General features: G+C 42.6%; 1 protein-coding gene across 3 annotated transcripts in view; it reads right to left on the reverse strand.

Moving 5' to 3' along the window:
• The window catches only part of LOC149187632 (uncharacterized), a 231972-nt gene that overhangs the window by 43332 nt on the left and 169649 nt on the right, over positions 1 to 18991 (reverse strand). Inside the window, exon 6 of one of the 3 annotated variants that reach the window (XM_089411414.1) lies at positions 17012 to 17051. The exons of the other annotated variants lie outside the window; for them this stretch is intronic. Coding sequence (XP_089267540.1) covers positions 17027 to 17051 — 25 coding nt within the window. The 3' untranslated portion in view covers positions 17012 to 17026. Of the gene's footprint in view, positions 1 to 17011; positions 17052 to 18991 lie in introns of those variants that run through there. 3 annotated transcript variants of the gene reach the window in all.

Raw genomic sequence — 18991 nt, forward strand, 5'->3', positions numbered from 1 at the left:
TTTGACCTCTCTTCCAGATACTTTGACTATGTAGTAGCTTCCGGCATCAGCAAAACTTGGAAGACTTCGATCTCCCAAACTAAGGCACGAAACAAAGAGAACAAAGAGAGAGAGGCACTAAAATTTCCTTTTTCTTCTTCTCCTTAGACTCCACCCAACTCACACTTTTTTCCCCTTCTTCTTCTACTTTGCACTTCTTCCGGTTTCAAGAGATATCAAACCTTCTTGTGAGAGAGTGTGCTCCAAATGAAATTGACTTGTTTCTATTTATAGGTTTCAAGGGAGGTTGAATCGATGTCGTTAGGTCGACTTGATCTCTTCTAGGCCGACTTGATGTGGAGGAAACATAAATTATATTTGACTCAATACTAAACCCTTTTACATGATTCAAAAGCCCAAGAAGGGTCTCTTTAAAAGTACAATGACTCTATTGACTCAAAATAAATCCTAGAAGTCCTCAATGGCGACTTTCACCTAAAACATGGTGACCCAAGCATGAAACCCATTCTGTCATAAGTCAAAATAATAATAACAAAAATTATCTTCTTTATTCTTTTGGCAAGTAAATTACAAGATGACTCAAATGCATTTAATGAAGACCGAACCTAGCTACATTTTCCAAAAGGGAAAACCGGTGCAGCAGTTGAGGGCTTTTATTATTAAGTAGCAGTTAAATTTTGAGTACAATCTAGATGCCTGAAGTTGGCAATCCACAGAAAGAAAATCTGGTCGAAATTATCTAAGGGAATTTCTCTTCCTTCACAAGCAACATCGTCAACTTGTGCGACTGCCTATACTCACGCTTCTGCCTGTACTTGTGTTATTGTACATACTCGGGCTTTTGCTTGTACTCGCGCGGTGACCATACTTGAGCTTCTGCTTCTACTCACGCAGCTGCCCCGTACTCGGGCTTCTGTCTACACCCACGCTGCCTGCACTAGGAATAACTCAGCCTCTTGCTGTTGCCTCTCCGGATCTAGAAATCTTCCTCCGAATCACTGCCTCTACCCATCACTGACATTGTTTTGATCTTTGGCTCTCCGGTAACTATTGTTGCTCTTTGGAAATCGATCTGCCAAGGAAATCAAACTTCTCAAGTGTCTCTGGTGTGTTCTCCAAGTGTCCATCGAATTCTTCTTATAATCCTCTGTTGGAGCACCAACGACCAAGATTAAAACTTAATCAAGGGCTAGGATCATCTTGAAGTCTATCCGTGTGAGTTTCTAGACTATTCACACCTAGACTTAGTTAATTATGATTAATTAACCAATTTTCCTAAGTTTAGACTTAGGAAACATTAAAAAATAGGTTAATAATCTAATTAAGTAATCTCTAGGTGGAATTTCTAGAAACGATTTATGGGTTTTGGAGATCTCATGCATTCTAGCATCTCCACCAAATTTTGTGGCTAGAACACATTTGAAACTGAGCAAGAAAGAAATACACAACACATTACACCGTTGTTTTTGGACAAAAGTCCCTAGAAAAACCCAATGCGGGAAAATCGGTGTAGCAACTGAGGGTTTTATTATTAAGCAGTAGTAATTCTGAGTACAATTCATTGGATGCCCAACTAACTATCCGATACAGAGAGAAACTGGGTAAAAAAAATAGTGAGATGATCTCACCCTATCACTGGCAGAACCAGCTCTGATCTTGTTGGAAATAAGCCTTTGTGTCCCTTCCGTGTCATCCTCTGCACATAACTGTGTCAACCCCACATAGTCTCTACGTCACCTCTGTTGGGACTGCGTTGCCCCTCATTATGATCCTCTACTGGCTAGAAACTTCAACTCTCAACCTCTCGGTCTCACACCCCGACTCTCGGCTTCTGAAACTCAATTTCCTCAACAAGAATTCGATCTCCCTCTCAAGCTCTGCGTGGCTCAGCGTCAGCCTCTCTGGACGTCGTTCTTCCTTCTCTGTCTTGTACTCTCCTCTCAAGAAAAGCCTCCCTCCAGATACTATACCTGGCCCCCGCTGCAAAATATCACTTCGAATTCCTCTTCTGGCAACTGTTGTACTTCAAAGATTCGATCTTCTGATCTCCACTCGATGTGTTTTCCAAATGCCCCTCAAGCCTCTTCTTATAATCCTCCAAATGAGAATCAACAGCCCAGATTACATTCTAATCAATGGCTCAGATCATTTTGGTTTCATCCCCGTCTTCTTCTAGAAGCTTCACCCACAGCTTGATTAATACCCTTTAATTATTTTAATTTCCTTAGTTTAGACTTAGGCACCCATTAAAAATAATTAATTGTTTTAATAAAACTGTCTCCGGGTGGAATTTCCCAAAATGATTTCTGGGTATTGTGGAATACATGTGTCCAAGCCTCCTTGCAAATATTGAGGCTTAGAGCACATCCGATGCTACCCGAAATCAACACTCCCTATTAGCGAGGAATATGCTCTAGTAATGCAACCTGCTGAAGCCTCACCCTGCTATGTCACATCTCCCTCTGCGCTGATGATGTCTGACATCACTGCCCACCAACTACTGCGCAAATATTGCATCTGTACTGCTGCTGACCCTACCACTACCAACACTACATCTGTACTGCAACCCTCGTAAATGCTGCATTTCTGCTGCTGCTGGCCCTGCCACTGCCAACACTGCATCAACACTACAACCTTCTCCATTTACTTCTACTACTACATCAACAATGGAAAAGAATCCAAAATTATTGAACATGTGTTCAGTATGATGCATCTGTTGTTGGAGTTCTGACTGCTGCTAGTCTCTGCACTGAACCTCTGAAGCCTTTGCGCTACTGTTGACTCTGCACTGTGCCAACTGCACTGTTACCACCTTTGTTCTGCGCTCCTCACCACTGCAACTGTCACTTTGGCACTCCTCTGCACCAACTGACACTGGTCCATCCTGCTACTACTGATTTGGGCTCTCGTAGAAAGGTATTGATCCAAGAGGTGGACTCCTCAAGGATCCTACCCATCTGCAGTTCTTTCTAACTTCAGTTCTAGATCACCCCATGTGAAAAGTCCTTAATCTAACACATCAGAAACCCCTACTGCAATTACCGGTTTACAATCTCCTACTTGTTCTTTACATTAACAAGTTATTTAATTGCATAAACATCGAAGTAAACACTATTGCAGCCTTCACAAATATATAGATCATACACTGAAATAAATTGAGACAATAACACAAGGGACACCATTATTTTTGGACAATCGTCCCCAGAAAAATCCAATTCGGGAAAACCAGTGCAACATATAGAGGGTTTGTATTATTAAGAAAATTCGCGAATACAACTAGGGTGCCAAAAATGGCTCATCCAACAGAGAATATCCTCGGCAGTAGTACATCTATCCGGAGAAAGATATTCTGGCAAATCAACAACCGGATGATCAAACCCCACAGCGACTCTGGCTATTCCTTATGTTGGACAGTGAAAGCTGCTCCAAGCACTGCTCTGGAACTATGTCATTCCTCCAGGAGTTGCGTCACCCTCTCCTAGCTCAGCATCTATTGATCTGCTCCTAGTCTACCCCACAGAATTTCCCCATCGCTGACTCTGAGGCCCAACGCCAGCCTCTACGGCCTCTGTGTCACCTGAGTCAGCCTTTTGCGTCCTCTGCGTCAGCTCCTCAACCTTTGCGTCAGCCCTTCTAGGGCCTATGCTGTCTCTTCCGGCACTATGTTGTCTCTCACGGCACTGCGCTGCCTCTCTGCTATGTATTTTTCAGCCTCGGATGAAAATCCCTCGCTGAACTTCCCCTCACTCCAACTATGATCACTAACTTGATTTCCTCAATAAACCTCGCCCTAGAAAATTGAATTCTCTTGATCACTTGGTGTATCTCCAACTGACTCTCAAGCCTCCTCTTATAATTTTCCTATTGACGAATCAACGGCCGAGATTAAGTCCCTAATCAAGGGCTAAGATTAGAACTAGCTTGATCCTCGTCACTTAGAACTTTCTCACCCATATTTTATTAATACACATTAATATTTTCATTTTCCTAAGTTTAGACTTAGGAACCCATTAAAAAAAAAATTATTTTAATAACTCCTCATCCGCATGGAATTTCTCCAAACGATTTATGGGTCTTGGAGATCTCATGTGCCTTAGCCTCTCCACCAATTTTCAAGGCTAGAGCACATTCGATGCTACCCAAAATCAACACTCCCTCTTAGCGAGGAATGTGCTCTAACAATGCTTCATCATAGAAGCATCACACTGATCCTCCGCATCGGTCCTTTGTGCTGACGCTTGCCCTGTTGCCCCACAACCACTGCATTGTTGCTTCTTGTACTGTTGCCCATGACACTGCCACTGCCACTGCTACATCTGTACTGTAGCTCCCTCTCAACATGTTGCATCATGTTGCCCATAGCACTACCACTGCTAACTGCTGCACTGCAACTCAGTTACCGAGAAGTAAGTAACTGACTTCACCCAAACACTGACATCTTGGTCAGTCTGGAAGCCTCGTGATGCTGAAGCTACCTCTGCTGCTATCCTGTGCTCCCTCTGCTGCCACTGCGCTGCTGCAACCTCTTTTGTGCCTCTCACACTGTTGCAACCTCCACTGTGCTGCTACAGACTTCTGCACTCTAGCACTGCCTTGTCGCTCCATCACACCTTGCTCCACCCGACACCTGTCATCATGCTACTATCTTTAAGGGCTCCCGTAGCCGTATGTGATCCAAGAGTTTGGGTACCTCAAGGATCTTGCCCCTCTTTTATAGTCCTCTCGACTACAGCTCCAAGTCTCCCCACCTCTTCTCTAGAGGCGCATGAGCACTCATGGTACAATCGTCATCAGTCTCGACATCCTTCTCCGCCTTTGTTGGAGCAGCCTTTGAGTCAGAAGCTTCTCCCTTTCCTTTCTTCCTGGGGCACTGAGAGGCATAATGTCCCATCTCCCCACAATTGAAGCACTTGACCTTGGAGATGTCTTTCTTCTTCCTCTTTTGTGCCCACTACTATCCCGCTGATGCGAGAGTTGCATTATCCTCCTCCTCCTCCTTGATTCGAACTCCCTTACCACTACTCCCGAGTCCCCACCTTGGTCAATCTCCTGAGCTCTTCCTGTCGAAGAGCTGCCCACATCTCCTCCCAACTGGGGAGAGTCGCTTTGCCCAAAATTCTTTGGACAAATGTCTCCCACTCCTCGGAGACTGCATTCAAGGCAGTCTTGACCATGAACTCTGGATCCGGTTTAGAGCCCACGGAAGTAAGTTGGTCACGATTCCCTTGCAACCTGAGAAGGAAGGGATCTATCTCCTCCCCTTTCTGCATCTGGTATAGCCTCAGTTGATTCTCCAATAACATCTTCTGTTGCACGAAAGAGCCCTGGTATAAGGTGGTCAGGGTCTCCCACATCTCCCTTGCTGTTGACTTCTCAGAAATATGTGGTGTTACATGATCCTTGACCCCGTCTAGGATCATGCATTTTGCCTTCGCCTGGGCCTCTTCATACTTCTCATTAGCATCAGGGTCAACTCGAATAACTACTATTTTCAAGGCATAGTCCTTAATGCGATACTTATCAAGGATTTCCAGGATCCTAGCCTTCCAGATGACAAAATTGGAAGCTCCAATCTGTCCTGATCCCTCAATCCGTTCACTGCCATCTCTTCTCCTTTTCTGTAGACTCCCTCTGAGTCCTGATTTCCCTCTCAGAAATCCTCCGGCCAATTGTCGAATCACTCCTCTCCAATCCTCCTTTGCTGCTGCAACCCAGATCTAGATTTCTTGGCTAGAAATCTGTCAAGGTAGTGCTTCCTTCGACCTTGGTTGAGTCTCACAGAAACAGCGTCCCACCAACTCCACAAATCAAAATCTGCACAGCTCCCTTAGCCCCAGCAACTTGAAAAAGCTGAGCCCTTCAGGCTCTGCGCAATCTTTACGTGGGATGAATCTGCTCCTCCTGACCAACTGCGTCAATCCTTCCTGGCTCAGAAAGATGACGTGGCTCTACGTGAGACTGATCTACCCTTCTTTGCCTCTGCGCTGGCCCTGATGGCTGACACAACTACTATGTGGGCTCCGACCAGCTACTGCGTCTTCCTCTCCCGGCTCAAAATGCTGAAGCAGGCACTACGTGAGCCTCTGCTTCACACTCTATGAACTGCATCACTCCTCTTGCCTCTTCAGCTATGGAACAACGTTGTCTCTCAGGATAGCTGCTTCTTTGCTACAAAATCTCAGATTTCTCGGCTAGTGTCTTCAGTCGCCTCTGATCTGCAATCGCTCAGATACCATGTGAAAATTCCTGAATCTAACACATCAGAAACCCCTACTACAATTACTGGTTTACAATCTCCTACTTTTTCTTTACATTAACAAGTTATTTAATTGCATAAACATCGAAGTAAACACTATTGCAGCCTTCACAAATATACAGATCATGCACTGAAATAAACTAAGACAATAACACAAGGGACACCATTATTTTTGGATAATCGTCCCTGGAAAAACCTAATTCGGGAAAATCGGTGCAGCATATAGAGGGTTTGTATTATTAAGCAGATTCGTGAATACAACTAGGGTGCCAGAAATGGCTCACCCAATAGAGAATATCCTTGACAGTAGTACCTCTATTTGGAGACAAATATTCCGGCAAATTAGCAACTAGATGATGAAACCCCACAGCGACTACGATTGTTCCTTGTGCTGGACAGCGAAAGCTGCTCAAAGCACTGCTCTGGAACTGCTTCACTCCTCCAGGAGCTGTGTCACCCTCTTCGGCTAAGGATCTGTTGATCTGCTCCCAATCTGCCCCACAAAATCTCCCCGGCGCTGACTCTAAGGCCCAACGCCAACCTCTACTGCCTTTGCATCACCTGCATCAGCCTTCTGCGTCCTCTACATCAGCTCTTCGGCCTCTGCGTCCGCCATTCTAGGGCTTGTGCCGTCTCTCCCGGCACTGCGTTGCCTCTCTATTATGTATTCTTCAGCATCGGATGAAAATTCCTTGCTGAAATGCCCCTCACTACAACTCTGATCACTAACTCGATTTCCTCAGCAAACCTTGCCCCAGAAAATCGAATTCTCTTGATCACTTGGTGTATCTCCAACAGACCCTCAAACCTCTTTTTATACTTTTCCTATTGACGAATCAGCGGCCGAGATTAAGTCCTTAATCAACAGCTAAGATTAGAACTAGCTTGATCCTCATCACTTAGAACCTTCTCACCCATATTTTATTAATACACATTAATATTTTTATTTTCCTAAGTTTAGACTTAGGAACCCATTAAAAATATTAATTATTTTAATAACTCCTCATCTAGGTGGAATTTCTCCAAACGATTTATGGGTCTTGGAGATCTCATGTGCCTTAGCCTCTCCACAAATTTTCAAGGCTAGAGCACATCCGATGCTACCCAAAATCAACACCTCACCTCTCCCCTAGAGGTATCTGGTCAACCATGGAAAACTCCTCCTCAATCTTTGTGGATGCAGCATTTGGATCATGCTTCTCGTCCTTGTCCTTCTTCTTGAGAGGACACTGCGTAGCGTAGTGACCAAGTTCACCACACCGAAAGCAATTGATCTTCAAAATATCTTTCTTCTTCTTTAAATGCTCCTGCTGCCCTTTAGATGTTGAGGGCTACAGTCTCATCCTCCTCCTTTAGCTTCGTCCCACTGTTGCTGCTACTATTGTCAAGTTTTCACTTGACTAATTCTCTCCCCATCTCTTCTTGTTGAAGAGCGGCCCACATTCCTTCCCAATCAGGCAATCTTTTTCTACCCAGGTTACTTTGGACAAATAGTTGCCACTCTTCTAAGACTCAATTCAAGGCCAACCTCACCATCTTAGTAGGCTAAGGTGTTGACCCCATAGCTGCCAACGAGTCTCAGATCTCCTGAAGCTTCGTAAGGAACGGATCAATGCGTTCCCCCTTCTACATCTGTGTGGATCACATCTTTTGTTCCAAGTACATCTTCTGCTGCTCGGAAGATCCTTCGGATAACATGGCCAAAGCTTCATGTTGTCGCCTAAAGTGTACACTTAAGGCGCAATGCTCAGAGTAGGGTTTGTCACCTTGATCCCTACTCACTCTGTTTAGACTCTCTCCTAGCTATGTCAAGGGGGGTAGTCCCTAAGGATAGATGGAAAGGGGAAACTTGTTGGAACAAAAAGTTCTAGGAGATTTGAGGCAAGGCAATTACTTCTCTAGGCAGCTTGAATTAAGATTAGAGGGCAAGTTATTAAATTGAGCAATGTGAGATAGATAACTTTAGTTAAAAAAATATGACACATAAGATGAAATCATAAGAGACAAATGCTTGGATACAATGCTCAAAGTAGATTATAACATTTGCACAAATATGAAGAGCTTCAACTTACTGGATAAGCAGTGCTGCAAGATGGATATTGGGAAACCAGAAATATGAGCAGTAAACAGTTTAAGAGCAATTTGCAAGTAATTATGATTTACAAAAAATACAAGCAGCTTGCAATTATAAAGTAAGTCCAAGACTCTAGTTGTAATGATCAAATGCAAGATGAGATGGAAAGTGCAAAACAGAAAGATTCCTTCAGCAGTCAATGAAACACCTTAGGGTCACTCAGTAGAGACAACTTGTGCTTATTAGAAGATTCATTAATTATCAGTTATAAACCAGTGGAAACTTCAAACACAAGATCACGGAATTCCAAAGGCAGCAAATGAAGTGTTTCAGGACTACTTAATGAAATGATATAGACTAGAGAATCTTAGAATGCATTTCACATATGAGATGATGGCTAAATAAAACTATGACTGTTGCAAGCACAAGCAACCAATGTCAAGCGAGATTGTGAATTAAAGACTAGATGCAGTTTATAACCATGCAATCATAAATGAAGACCTCACTAAGAAGTTATTCTTGACACTTTTACGAGATCATAAGAAAAATATAATTATCAATTTGTCCTACCTCTAACTATTTGAATGCCACAGTATTGATTAACCAATGATGAACCTTTAGTGATAAAAGAAATACACCAGACCTCAGAAAGTGCCACTGTCAAAATGGGGTAAGCCCGTTGTAGCTTATTTTCAATATATGACAGTCTATAAGATATCAATAGTTATCCCAAATAGTTATCAATGCCCCTCAAGAGATAGACAATCAGATTAGTGTCTCCTCAATGAGTTAATGAAAAAGTTTAGAACCACTTGTAATATTCAGATTTCTAATGAGCAATTTAGGGCAGCAGAGATTTATTTATGTTTTTATGAGTTCCTTTGAATGTAATAAGTGAATGCCCAAAACACAACAACCAACTACTAAAATCCAATTTAAGAATGGAATAAGATATTACTGTTATGATTTCAGATCTTAGAATGAACAAACATCAGTAAGCTAACTTATTACAACAGTGGATCCTTTATGCTAATTAGTACAGCAGTAAATTACCAATGTTAGAGGAGCAGCAGATGAGTTTATGACAGCAGTGAGGTATTCTAATGACAACTATGCTCAGAACAGTCCAGAACTCTTAAATTGTAGCTCTTTATATGAGTTTATTCAAGGCAGCAAGTAAACAATGATTCATATCATGCCCTAGATGCTTCTTTTAGAAAGTAAACAGTCACCAAAAGATTTATGAAATATGCCCAACGAATGATTACTTGGTTAATGCAATTCAATATTTTAGAGCTTCAATGAATTGAATTATGTCACTTAAACAAATTTGAAAATCACAACTATCAAGCGATCAAAGAACTGTAAGAATACAATGAGGGTTTGAGAAAGAAAAAATGGAAAACCAGTGGCCCTTATGTTTGATAGGTGGCTAGTCTTCTAGCTCAGAACCTTTCCAGTGAAGATAAGATAAAGATAAAGATAATTTTATTAATGTCCAACAAATGACCAAAATAGGTCAACGGGACTGTTGGTTACAATGATTACATCATGCCAAGCTGGTGAACCAAACGGTCCCCTTTAACATTTCTTTTAAAAAGCAGAAAATACATCTATAATCTAAGTAATTGTAAATGTAGAAGCTAGAAGCTCCCGGCTTCGAAACAAAGCGCTGCGATGAAGCAGAGAAGGAGAAGAAAAAGGGTGGGGAAGGAGCCTCATGTCCAGTTCCTACTCCTAACATCCGAGGCCGAGAGAAGAAAACTGAGAGAAGCTCATCAAAGTCTGTTGTCCTGTGGGCATACTGGTTTGTCGTTGCTGTCGCCTGGAGGTTCTAGGGCGCCTCCCAGGGGTGGATCCAATCCTGGAGCGCTGGTGCAGTTTGGTGGGTCGGCCCCCCCGGGACCGCACTGATCTGGTCTCAGTGTCTGTGGGTCGGTCAATGGTTCTTTTGGTGCCCCGCTCTGGCGGTAGCGCCCTAAAGAAGTCTGTGATCTTCTGCGTGGTGTCCGATCTGGTGGGGGGCTGAAGAAAACGAGCCCGAAATCTGAAGGCCTCCTGGAGATAAAGTGCAAGGCATCTTGGATCAACATATCTGAGGAAGCTAGTCAAAGTCTGAGAAGACCTGAAGAGACAATGGAAACGACCTCGAATCTCGTAGTAAGTAGGGCATCCGAAGATGAAGTGTGTCTCTGTCTCTATCTCCTGTAAGTGGCAGAACTGACAAATCCTATCTGCCCTATCGATGTGATGATCTGTCTCCACCCAGAGTCTGTGAGACCCAACTTTGAACTGCCCGAGGGGGATTCTAAGGGCATGCATCCAACGCTAGAACGTGTACTGGGGTCTGATGATGAGTCCATCCCTGATCTCCAAGCAATGCTCCACGTAGAAGCCCATTTTTGGACACAACCCATTGGAAGGATTGGTCCATGTAGTTTGAATGTATCGTCTGTAAATATCCTCCTTAATGATTTTATTCAGCTCTTGCTGATTGGGAAGGAGGTGCCCTGGAGCATTCAGAGAGTACTGAAAAGGAGGAAGATGGTCAATCTGGATTCCTGAAGCCTCCAGAAGCTCTGTCACACCGATGTACCAACATTTGGATCGGCCTGTCTGCATATGTGCGATGTTCTCCGAGGAGCGATATGCTAAATATGGGTATCTGTCTCGACCCTTCCTCGCGTCTGCCAGGCCTCGAAGTCTGTGCAGGGGCGACACTAACCTGAATATCACCTCCAGGCGGAAAGGTTGAGCCTTGAACTCTGCTAGAATGATGTGCTGAGGAACTGTCTGCTTGCACCTAATGAAACGGCGCAAAAGGAGGGTCTGGACCCACTCCGCTGAAGCCCAATCTGACTCTAGGAGAGAGGGACCCCAAATCTCTGAGCCGTAAAGTATTGTGGGGTGAATCAAAGTGTTCATGATGCTCAATTTGGATGAGATGTCCTGGAAATGGTGTTGGAAACACTGCCTCTCCAGAAGGGCTAGGGAGCCATACCCTTTGTTGATCCGAGGCTGAAGGGCTGGCCACAGGCTGAAGCGAGGCCCTGAAAACTGAACTCCCAAATATGTATAGGTGCTGACAATCTCGATCTCTTCTCCTTTAAATAGGAAGTGAAAGTCTGAGGTTTTCTTGACTCCATTGAAGATAATCACTTTAGTTTTACCCAAGTTCACAGTTAGATGCCTCCAGTCACAAAAAGTTGCGAGAGCATCCAGCTGTCTCTGAAGGCCTTCTTAGGAGGAGGCAATAAAGGCAATATCGTCTGCAAAGAGGAGGATGGAAATCAGGACCTGGTGAAGAAGACACCCATATGTACCCTGGATATGCTCCCGGAGGAAGGACTCGAGCTCATCGATATAGATCTTGAATAAAGTAGGAGAAAGGGGGCATCCTTGTTTGACTCCAATGGTGCTCCGGATGAAATCCGACATTCCTCCAACCATGCGGAGATGGCCAAGGATGGTCTCATAGAGGCGCATGATAGCTGTCAGGAGAATCGAGGAGATGCCAATCTCTCTTAGTCTCTGGAAAAGATGTTCCCTCGAGACTGAGTTGAAGGCCTTCCGAAAGTCAACAAAGCAGCAGTACACTTTAGAGGATCGATGCCTAGCCTCCTCGATCACCGCACGAAGAGTAAGGATGTGGTCGATCGTCTGGTGATCTGGGTGGAACCCTGCTTAGCCCTTGGCCCTGAGTTGTCTCTGCTCAAGGAAATAGGAAAGTGTCCTGTGGAGTGTTGTAGCATATAGCTTGGAGAATGTGTGCCCAACCATGATTGTCCTGTAGTTGTTGGGGTCGGAAGTGGGCCCTGACTTGTGGATCGGGTAGATAATGTGGTGTGACTAGCCATTCGGAAATCCATCCCGAACCACTTGGTTGAAAAGGTCCACCAGATATCCTACTAGGGGGCGAAGTCCATGCTTGAAGAATTCTACCTGGAAGCCTTCTTCGTCTGCTGCCCTGCTGCTATTCATTGTCCATATTGCCTCTCTGATATCTTTGTCGGAGAAAAGGTGGCAGGAGGTGGGGGGGGGGGGGGGGGGGGGCAGTAACCTGAATCAGAGGCTGCCCAAGAATGTCATACAATTGAGAGGTGTGGGAGAACATTGAGGCAGGATCAAGGTCGATAGGGGTAGGTGAGCGCCAGGAAAGGATGGTCCCCCATAAATCTTTAGGGGAGCGAAGGAGGAGAGTAGAAAGAGCCTGTCTCCTATGGGCAATGAAAAGGCGCTTCTTGCGGTGAAGGAGGCGGCAGTAGGCTGAACAGAGGTCAGGGTATGTTGGTAAGGAGTTCTGGAATGCGTGTCGAAGGTCCTGATGCATAGACTTGCATTCCTGGTCATACCATTTATTCATAGGGCAATTTCCCGGTTTGCGGGAGGTGGTGGCGGTACGGGTAGAATGGGGGAAGGATTGGAGCGCAGCTTCCCAGATTGCATATGAGAGGCACTGGTATTTGTCCTTGGCGGAGCTGAGAGAGGCGAACTGGGACTCCGATGGGAGTGTCTGTCTAAGGATAGAGGAGAAGAGATCAGGGTCACCCTCCTCAAATCGGAAGGTGGTCCTGGGAGGGCTACGGGGAAGAGTAGGAGATAGATTCGGGAGGTCAAACTGCAGAGAGAGTGAGAGAAGTGCATGATCTGCGAGAGGGATGGGGATGATCGAGAAATTTTTGATGTAAGGGAGGAGATCTGGATTTGCAATAGCGTAGTCAACCACACTTGCCCCCCCTCCAAAAGGTCTGCAGGTAAAGAAGTGCGAGGATGGGAAACAAGGTAGGCCATTCAGGATTACCAACGCATGAGATTCTCCCAACTGTAGCAGGTATTTCCCATAGGCTGTGGTGGGTCCCAAGTGATCCTTGGAGGTCCAGTGCATGCCGATCATGGTCGAGTCAATCCCCCAAGTGCAAAGTATATCCTCTGTCCGGTCGTGCATAGGTATCTGGAGGTCTTTGGTCCAGGCATTGAAGTCCCTCGTGAGAATGACGTCGCCTACTGCCGAAAACCTGGTGATGTCAAAGTACAGGTCTGTAAAAGGGTCTCTGTCTGAGCTATTGTGAATAGCGTAGGAAGACGAGATAGGTGGGAAGTAACAGACTGCGATATAAATGTCTCTCGGAGGTGATGTTCTAGCTCTGATCTGAATCCACATGAATCTGGCATACTCATCGGTCGCGACCACAAATACTATGCTCCTGAGGCTATCACGGACGAGGCAAGCAACACCCCCTGATCCCCTGACACCTCCTGAACTCCGTGTCTCCTGTCTGCAAACTGCAGTCCACTGGTATCTTGTAATGTTTGGGAGATGTCGGACTAGGCTCGCATGAGTCTCGGTAACCAGGAGGATGTCTGTTGAGCTAAGGGCTTCATAAAGTAGGTCTGGTAAAGACCAGAAGGAGCCATTGCCATTCCAGCAATGAACCGAGAGATCCGTGCCTCGCCTCCTCTCCGCTCTGGCCCGTCATTTGGGACTACCTAAACGAGATACCCATCCTGGAGAGGGGTGTCCCGAATAACTACCCGAAGGCTTCTAATCACTGCCCATTTTCCTGCCTGTCTTGTTTTTGCAACCTGTTCCCTAGCCTATTTCAATTCAGCTACTTGCGCTCTTGTGAGGTCTTCATCCAAAAACACTTTATTTGGAAGGGAGAATAGCTTTCGCTTGGCTCGGAGTACCCGAAGTCTATCCGAGGAGTTACGGAACCTGAGGAAGAGGGTAGAGTCCTGCCCTATCCAGGCTTTGTCCAAGGTTATGTCTGGTATGTCGAGAGTGGCGCATAGAAACCTGTTCCCCAGTTCCATTGGGTCCGTTGAAGGGGGAGGTGTAGGGAGTCCTCTTATCTTAAGATTTAATTCTCTTGCTCGTCGAGTTCTTTCCTCCACAAAATTTGCCTGCACTACTTCTTCCACCACTATGAGTGGAGGGGCCTTGTCCTTTCCTTTGACCACCTGTGCCCATGTGTTGATATGCAACTCCGTTTCCTATTTAAAGGACATTTGTTGGGATCTAATTTCCTCTTGTTTGTTTTTAAGATCTCTGATCTCCGCCTGAAGTAAGTACCTGCAGACATCAAAATTTATCTTTAAAGAATTCTGCAATTAGTTTAGAGAAACCAATGATATTCAGCAGTGACTGAAAGTTGCAATAAAGGGATAAGAGTGGAAAAATGGCAGAATTCAACAATGGATCAGCCCAGGAATTTAAACTCTCTTCCACAGTGATGAACCAAGCTCAAATTATTGTCTGGACAGCGAGGAGAAGAGGCCCAAAATGGGTCTATATTAAGGAATTAGAGCCCTCTGAGGCGAAAATGATGCAGTGTTAAATTGTAGGAGGCCTTTCAAGGTCTGCGTTAATCTCTAAAGAGCAGATTGAAGGTTGTAAGGACCACTGTAAAAATGGAGAGGCAATGATGGCGTTGAAAGGTAGCTACAAGTAGCGGGAAAGAGGAGAAGGCAAAGGCAGAGTTTAGGAAAAACAACGGAGGGATTTGAGGGCCACAACAAAATAACCACAGTCAAAGGAGGATGATAAACAAGGTATGATGAGTGCCCAAAAATATCCTCCTCTTCAGATCTATAATTTAATCAAATTTTCATTGAGTAATCCTTTATTTAATGGCCCTGCAAACAAATTTGAGATCAAATCTTGCCCTCCAGGACCTAGATCTGTCTCAAAACCCCCAGATCTCCTTGAAAAATCTTAAATCTGAAGATTTTCTTGGTTGATTTCTCACATCTATTCCTACAAATAATCTTTGAGCCCGGATCTTTCCCTTCAGGGTCTAAATCTGGCTCAGATCTGGAGATTTCCTTGGCTAATTTCTCAGATCTATTCTTGCACGAGTGAAAAGAGAAAAACCTAATACCCAATATATACAAAAATAGAGAAAATCCCAAAAACCCAAGTGTTAAAATTCAAAATTATGTTATAAAAGTTCAGATCTACAAAAATAAATAACAGATCTATACAAATAATTTACAGATCTATACAAATTATTTACAGATCTATCAGATCTGAGAAATATGAGTCCAACTCCGCTCCCAGATCTGATAATCTAAAGCTCTTAATAGCCAGATCTATGAAATTTTCCACAAAATATTTAAAAGACTTTGAAGTTTTAGAGAGGTACTAGCGCAAAAACACCTTGCAGAAAAAAGATTAATTGTTAGACAAATCTTGGGGCTTATATGAAGTAGGCTCTTCAGAAAATATGTGTTGAGAGTTGGATGGTCCAACCGAGGACTATCCCCAAACGCTCAAGGAGAACCTGAGAGATCTTCTGCAAACACTAGATCAACCATCAAATCAAGTAGAGAAATAGAACAAAAATAAAATTCTGAAGAAATAGAGATACTTGCTACTTCAATCAAAATTAAAAATGTTACCCTAGGTCCAACAAAATGAATAAGATACATGTATTCAGATTATTCTAAGAGAGCTATTGATTGATAGTTTTCACATAATATTAAGCAGAAATTAAAGCAATGTTACCATAAATTCATGAAGAGGAACACCATTGCAAGTTGAAACCCCAAAGACTTTTGCATTTATTCCATAAAAGTTTATAGGAGCTTCTAGAGCTAGTACACAATCAAAAGATCGGATAAAAAAATAAACTAACACCGACCTCTAATTTATAGATAAATTCTCCAACAGCTAGTTCGCTTGATCCCGGTCAAAGTAATCTCGACTGTTAAAAAAGATTTGATTTTTTTTAATCTCGTCTGTTGAAATTATTTATTTTTTTAGGAATTTCAAATTTTTCATTTAATTCATTTTTAATTAACTAAAAAATAATAATTTTGAGTTAATTACCTCAAATAATTGACTTTGATTTAACTACCAAAGTCCAAGGATCCAAGATTTCTTAAAATTTTCAATATTCCCTTTGCTCGGGACCTTAAAAATTTATTTTTTTAATACCCACGAATTTTTCCTTTGGAGAATTTAGATTTACATAAGACATAAAATTAATTAAATTTCTAGCTTAAGATTTTTATTTTAATTTGGCCAGAAAATTTATTTAATTGACTTATGAGGGGATTAATTATTTTTCCAATCCTCTAATACTTAGCCATGGTGTCTAATTATGAGAGACCATGCACTAAATATTTTTTACATCAAGATTTCACATTTTAATACATAAAGGGGGAAAACCCGTTCGTTATAGACTCTCAAAAACTACTCATTTCTGCGACACAAAATATAATCCAATAGACCAAGTGACTTGTAATAAAATAATCTAGCGAATTAGCCAGGATTATTCCCAAGTCACTTTTACATAGGCTCGATCTAAAACACTAGAACTCGCTTGAGATCTTAGTGACAAAATCCACTCTAGCTTTGGCGTAAGAATGGAGGGCAAAACTTTGCCGATCATTTGTGTTTAGAGACACAGATGAACCAGTGAAACAAAAAACCTCTTAGAATGGAGATCGTCACCAAAACCATAGGTTTACCTAGGCTATTACAGACAGACGTTGTCATACTGAGATTGTTTACATTTTACATATGCAGAATGGGCTAACATATTCATAAAATTGTCGGATGATGATGAAGTCTGAATGGCACGGACACTCGAACACGATAGATACATTTTGCGAAAAAAGGGGTGTACTGCTATGGGGTCGTTGACATAGAGTGGTCAACATTTGGCTCTACTTGGGGACATGTTGCTTCATCAAAAGAATGTGAGAATCCAAAATCTGCATCCAAGCAACACACAAGATTATATAAGTAGCATCCATCCAAAATTCATCATATAATATTAAGCACATGAAAATAGAAGCTCTTCATTTATTAACTATTCTACTAACATGAAATGTAAATCTAATCTAACTAGAAATGAAATTTTGAATTAACAGGGTGTAGGGTTAGAGATATATACAAAGGATGCCTTGTGGCATCAGATGTGTTCAATATAGTGCATACTGAGCATTTGCTTGCTTTCAGGCAAATTTGTGGGTTGTTTTTCGGATGTGCCATGTCCAATCCTGCATACGGTAGGACTTTGTCTTATCCGAAAATCAAGCTGCTCATGGCCATCAGATGCATCAAACCGCTTCCTTATTCTTTTTCTTTTTCGCTTCAGGCTTTTCTTCGTGGCAGGTTGTATCGCTGATGATGTGGAACATTCTTCTTGAGAACTTTCGGACGAAGTATTTAAGATATTTGTGACATGCCTCTCTTCATTCTGCATCTGTTTTGTGATAAATGATGGATCAGTTTCACAAGTGTTATGAGTTATAACTTGATCCTTTCCAATTCCTTCTCTGATCATGTCATCCTCAGCTAAATCTTCGTTAATGGGGTCAGCCACTTTCTTAGGATATTCACAACAAGACAGGACTTACTTTAAAGGATTAGGAGAGTTATGATCTGTTGAAAGCTCCTTGACTTTTTGACATCTATCATCTGGATCATATTGAAACTTATGTACCTGTGATCTCCTTTCTTCCAACCTCTTATATATGGAACTCATCTCTCTAGCATGCCTTACTATTAATTTCGCTTGATTGAGCTCAGTTTTCACGAATCTGTCTTGCAGAGTGATATGATTAGCCTCCATAGTTTTCATTTCCCGAGTGTACTTTGCTTCCATTGCAATCATATGGTTCTGAATAATGGACATCTGATTAGAATGACTAACTTCCATTATCTTTAATCTGTTCTAAGAAGATATTTGACTAACTTCCATGTCCTTTATAATTTTATCATTCTTCGCTTTCATGCCCATGAAGCAATTTTGCATATAGTTTATCTCTTTCTCATGACGATTCTGCATATCGGTCCTCATAGCCTCCATCTTTTGAACACACTTTTCTACCATGGTGGTTACGTGATCGGATTGATTAATTTCCATGATCTTCATTTCCTTAATGTGTTTTCTTTTATAGCCAACAAATTATTTCGCATAGAACTCATTTCCCTATCTATTAATCTAGCTTGGTTAAGTTCCATGTTCTTGATTGCCTGCACTTGATTTAGTTGCATATCCTTCTCATGGTCAAAGTTATTGATACTATAGGAAGACTTAAAAGGTCTAATTTCTTGACTATGCTCTTTAATTTCTACCCAATTTTCCTAAGACAAATGATATTCTTTACCAACAACATTGACTTGATTACTTGTCCCTACCATTCTACAATCTATGATTCTTCTGATAACATGGCAAGTAGCCTCTTCATGAAAAGCATCGCATGCCCTCCAATAAGGCAGAGCCTCATTCACTTGATTTGCAGATTCAAGCGGATTGGGAGGCCTTTGATCACTAGATTGGCCTCTTGTCTGCCAAGTATAATTGCTTTGAATATTATTGTTAATCCTAAATAGAAAATTTTGTGCTTGAGCTCTTTCCATTTGGATCAACCTAGACTGCAAAGTACTTATTTCCTTAGCATGGTTAGAGATTAATTTCGCTTGGTTAAGCTCCATGCTTTCAAGTTTTTGCAGTAATTTTTGCATAGGGTCGTCATTCGATTATTTAACCTCTTTTTCTTTAGGTTCTTTCAATTTGGTCAAAGCCCTATCAAAACCTAGGATTTCATACTTCCCAGATGCCTTTTTATCTTTATCAAGATCTATAGCTAAAGTCTGAGCAACTTTATAATCACGATTCTTAGCTCGTCTCAATTCATAAAATGTA

This window comes from Pinus tabuliformis, chromosome 3_1 (genome assembly GCF_031772625.1).
Source record: "Pinus tabuliformis cultivar Carrire ecotype Pingquan chromosome 3_1, CPIR1, whole genome shotgun sequence".
NCBI lineage: Eukaryota > Viridiplantae > Streptophyta > Pinopsida > Pinales > Pinaceae > Pinus > Pinus tabuliformis.